This window comes from Coffea arabica, chromosome 7e, assembly GCF_036785885.1.
Source record: "Coffea arabica cultivar ET-39 chromosome 7e, Coffea Arabica ET-39 HiFi, whole genome shotgun sequence".
Classification (NCBI taxonomy): domain Eukaryota; kingdom Viridiplantae; phylum Streptophyta; class Magnoliopsida; order Gentianales; family Rubiaceae; genus Coffea; species Coffea arabica.
In genome coordinates, this window is record NC_092323.1 from 8,594,876 (window position 1) to 8,599,544 (window position 4,669).

Consider the following 4,669-nt stretch of genomic DNA (forward strand, 5'->3'; position numbering starts at 1 on the left):
AGTGTCACCACAGATGATCATTAGGCTTGCACTTAATTCTCATCATCTTTAATCTCTCCACCCACATGAGGCCTATGAGTTGTTAATCTGGACGCCAAGCACAATTAATTAACAAACTTATTTCTCTCAGTGATGAATAGATTGGTAGAAAATACATCATAAAGAGTTTCTGCTGTATGCCTACAAGTCTCATCATAAAAATTGTTGCTTGTTGGCTTGTAATCCGCCACAACTTAAGACAGCACTCCCACCACAGAAATACAGACGAAAAAACCCCCAGTTTAAAAAAAAAATCCTTTGACAAATGCTCCTCCAGAAAAATCTTCGTCTTCCTTCGCCAGTTCAACAACTTGTAATTCTTGAATTGTGATCAGAACTCACTTTTTGTAACTTCTTAGTTGCAGCAAGCCATTGCGAGCTGAGATGAAATCCATGTCAACTTCATGTGCTACTCTGCCACATTATCTGAGGACCAAATTCTTGGACCCCAATAGCAGCTACAATTTCATTGCCCCAGTTCAACTCGGACTTCACCATTATAGTGAGTATTCAGATTCTTCGTTAGCATTGATGCTTATACTCGCTGTTAACAACGCCCCCCCCCCTCCCTCCTCCTCCTCCTCCTCCTTCGTCTTTTTCTCAGAGAGCAAATGCGAATTAAACAGGAGGGGTTTTACATTCAAGGGGATTGTTGCTGCCGGAGCTTCAGCTGTTGCACCTTCTCTGGTCACTGAATCTTCACAAGGTCAGTTATGTCTCCATTTATGAGAATTGAAATTGCACTATTCTTTTGGGCTTGAGGGGTTAGTCGAATTAGATGTCTGTGTTGTTCTCTCCGTCTGTCCTGTGCTTTTCTTTTTTTTTTTTTTTGGTGTGTTTTTGGGATGAAGGGAAGTGGAGAGTGAAGGGTGGATGGGGGTGGCTTTCGAGTTTATGTATGGCTTCATGATAGCTGTTGGCACTTTAATTAGTAGGTGATGGTACACTTTTTTTTATTGGATCCTAGTTTCTAAATTTGTCATAACTGCTAAGATATGTAGGTTTGGAAAGACTAATGTATAAGCCAGATGGCTACAATTACTGGACATGGCGAGGCAGGAAAATTCATTATGTTGTAGAAGGAGAAGGGTTGCCAGTTGTTCTAATTCATGGATTTGGTGCTTCTGCTTTTCATTGGAGGTACTTTTTACTATGATTTTTGTTATTAATTCTAGATATAATCTTGTACTTAAAAAAAAAAAAATAGGATCTTGCTTTGAATTTACATGTCAGACTGAAGATTCATGGCAATTTGTTTGAATATTTTTGTAACAACAAATGGATCTTCAGCAACTTGAGCTTCTGTTATGGTGCTAGTGGCTTAGGCTCTGTCTAGCTAAGCATAAAACCTGCTAATGAAGTTTGGGCTTGGATACTTCAGAGAACGAAGGTCAAACATATTTTTACTGTGGTTTCAGAATTTTCTTCCAATCAAGTTTTACAGTAAACAATCCTTCCATTTACCTACGTAGTGATGCCAATTTGAGATTTTGGGAAGTTTAAATTGGATGTAAACTTAAAGATTAGCTGCATATTAATGTGCTAGAACACATGCTGAAGGAATGATTACTTTGGCATTGGGTAATGAGGTTCGTAATTGTGCCAGTCATCATATATTTAGGCATACAGAGTTATGGTGCATTTTATGGCGTAAAGAGTTTTTTATCCTCTCTGATTTTCTCTTCAGGTATAATATTCCAGAATTAGCTAAAAAGTACAAAGTTTATGCACTTGACTTGCTAGGCTTTGGTTGGAGCGAGAAGGCACTAATTGAGTATGATGCTTTGGTTTGGAGAGATCAGGTTGTTGATTTTTTGAAAGAGGTAGTCAAAGAACCAGCAGTTTTAGTTGGCAACAGGTGAGCAAGGGCAATTGGTTTCACACTAACTTAATTCATGCGACTTGCGTGCTCCATATTTTCTCTTTTTTTTTTTAAACTGAAAATGTATAACAATTCCTGTTGAATAGATAGTAAAATTTTAGGACCCCTGCCAGGAAAGAGAATACAAGAGGAACGTAACACAAGCCTAAAAACTAATGTCATTAAGCACTGCAATATAGAATTTGCCTCATGTATTATCATCAATCAAGCACAGAGGGGTCAAAATTGAAACTTTTCTAATGACTAAGATCTTTTTCCAGAGAAATCCAAAGTCTAGCTATTAGTTCTCCACAAATTTTGTATCCAACGGTCCTACTTTGCCTTTGGGAGTAACAGCTAAGATCTCTTTCAAGGGACTTCTCTTTAGCGGGATTTAGGTCTCTCTCTCTCTCTCTCACATGCGTGCGCGCACAAAATCTGAGATGGAGGAGCGCGTGCACACACATACGTGTTGCGTTGAGCTATGTGGCTCTGAAATTTCTAATTCTTTAACTTCATCTCACACTTTTATTGCTAGTGCTAAATGGATAAATTTCTTTTTTGACATAACTATGTTGATCTTTCAGTCTTGGAGGATTTACTGCACTGGTTGCTGCAGCAGCACTGCCGCAGCAAGTCAAAGGAGTCTCATTACTGAACTCAGCAGGACAGTTTGGGGATTCAATTACTGTAAAAAGTGAATCTGAAGAAACACCGATACAAACATATATTCTCAAGCCCTTAAAAGAAGCTTTCCAGCGTATTGTTCTCGGATTTCTATTCTGGCAAGCCAAGCAACCTTCACGAATAAAATCTGTCTTGAGCAGTGTACGCTGAATTCTTACACCTAGTAATGAGTTTCTAAAGAGTCCATTGCCACGTATCCATTTGTCCAAGAAATGGCAAGTTACCATGTTCTGCAAGTGTTGAACAAAATACTCACCAAATACATAGCACTGACTCAACTAATAAACCTCTATAGCAGCCAAGGTTAGCTGGGTTCAGAGTTAGATGAACCTTGACAGGACCTATACCGGAGGTCATTTGACCCTCTTTTAATGGGAAAAGAGTATATTTTCATTCTGATGCATTTGAAGATGGTAAAAGAAGTGACACTAAGTTCGGCATTTCTCCTGCACAGAAATTGTACACCAGACATGGTAGACATGTTGAAACTTTTATCTGCATAGCTGTGGCACGTCACTCAAAAAGCAGATGACTGCTTTCTGGTCTAGCTGGTTGCATTTCTAACTAGTTTAGCTAATCTTCTCAATGAAGAAGTTTTGCCTTTTAAACAACCATGGATCGCGCATTTACTAGATGGTGAACTTACTTACACTTTGTTCTCATTTTCTAACTTCAGGTATATATAAATGCTTCAAATGTGGATGACTATCTCATTGATTCAATTACAAGGCCAGCAGCAGACCCAAATGCAGGGGAAGTGTACTACAGGTAGGAGTCTGAAACCGCTATATTCCTACGTTTGCTTCTAGAGGTATAAGGAAAAGTCAAGGACTTCTGTTCGCTAATAACTGTTTCTCTTGGGTGCATTATGCAAGCAAAAATGCTTACTCATCCCTGTTTACAAGTTGATATTTCTGTGATCAAAGTCCACGTTTTATGCAGCAAACTGTTCTAAAAACATGGAAAATTGCAAAATTAGCTGTTAAAGTACTGTGAATCATGGATTGGAATGGACCTGTTTAGGAAGCTTATTCAGTCTTCTATTTATGTTGGTTGAAGACATGCAAATTTGTAATTGAACAGCAACATGATTGCTGAGGAATTTTTTCAATGATGGTTCCAAACTTTTTCACCTTACCTGCTAAAATTGGTAGAAAAGCGTTTCCACAGCTTTCAGAGATCAGCTTATTTACTCACTTTTTTCAATTGACTCGCCATTGCCAATGTTAACATGCATAATAATGCATTTCTGCAGACTAATGACAAGATTCATGTCAAGCCAGAGGAAGTACACACTTGATAATGTGTTAAGCGAACTCTCTTGCCCGCTGCTGCTGCTCTGGGGTGACTTAGATCCATGGGTTGGTCCTGCCAAGGCCCTTCGCATCAAGGAATTCTATCCAAATACATCCCTTGTCAACTTACAAGCAGGACATTGTCCCCATGATGAAGTTCCTGACCTCGTGAATAAGGCTCTAACGGATTGGCTGTCAACTTTGACATCTGCACCTCTTGAAACAGCATGACTTAATCCTGAACTTACACTTTCATACGGCCTTCATATTTAATTATATTTTACATCAATTAAACACAGGAATTGTTTTGCTGATGTAATTTGACAACATGTAAGATGAATTATATGGAATGCAATTCCAAATTCTGAGATCATTGGCAGATGAAATTTCCTAAACATGAGCGGAAATTTTTTGTTGTTTTAACCAATAATTTTTACTCTAGTTTGAAAAGGACAAAGTTTTATGCTCTATCTAACGTTTTACTAGAATTTAGGGTGGTAAACTGCTGCTTCGAAACGAGCAAGGTTGTCAATGTGATTGGTTTATTCTGCAACTTTAGCAATTGTCAAAGGATCTGATGCAGTGATGATGTATAAAATAAAACAGCTGGCTTTTGGTGACAAGATGTAAGGCTTTTGGTGACAAGATGGATTACATCGATCGTCCTCATCGTATTCATTTTTTTTCTTTTGAGGGCAGGAAAACTGAAAAATTATCTGTAAAGGGGAGATTGCTTGAAACTAGTTTTTCAAATTAAAAGTTGCACTTTTTGGTACTTGAACTCCAG

At 38.3% G+C, this 4,669-nt stretch overlaps 1 protein-coding gene across 2 annotated transcripts; it reads left to right on the forward strand.

The window, feature by feature from the left end:
* Nucleotides 1-272: 272 nt before the first annotated feature.
* Nucleotides 273-4,255, forward strand: LOC140011128 (uncharacterized). 2 transcript variants are annotated; one of them, XM_072059491.1, is made up of 7 exons: nucleotides 275-541; nucleotides 644-745; nucleotides 1,041-1,179; nucleotides 1,727-1,897; nucleotides 2,488-2,728; nucleotides 3,264-3,355; nucleotides 3,843-4,255. In XM_072059491.1, the coding sequence occupies exons 1-7, from the start codon at nucleotides 424-426 to the stop codon at nucleotides 4,111-4,113; spliced, it is 1,134 nt and encodes a 377-aa protein (XP_071915592.1). In that variant the 5' UTR covers nucleotides 275-423; the 3' UTR covers nucleotides 4,114-4,255. The 2 variants fall into 2 exon arrangements, with proteins under 2 accessions (XP_071915593.1, XP_071915592.1); XM_072059492.1 differs by lacking the exon at nucleotides 1,727-1,897 and having other exon boundaries at nucleotides 273-541.
* The last annotated feature ends 414 nt before the right edge of the window (nucleotides 4,256-4,669 follow it).

What these genes read in the sequence shown, in the direction of transcription:
- LOC140011128 (XM_072059491.1), top strand. Translation starts at nt 424, where the DNA reads ATGAAATCCATGTCAACTTCATGTGCTACTCTGCCACATTATCTGAGG. An exon ending in GGTCACTGAATCTTCACAAG is followed by an intron (nt 746 to 1,040) that starts GTCAGTTATGTC and finishes TAAGATATGTAG; the next exon opens with GTTTGGAAAGACTAATGTAT. An exon ending in GCAGTTTTAGTTGGCAACAG is followed by an intron (nt 1,898 to 2,487) that starts GTGAGCAAGGGC and finishes TTGATCTTTCAG; the next exon opens with TCTTGGAGGATTTACTGCAC.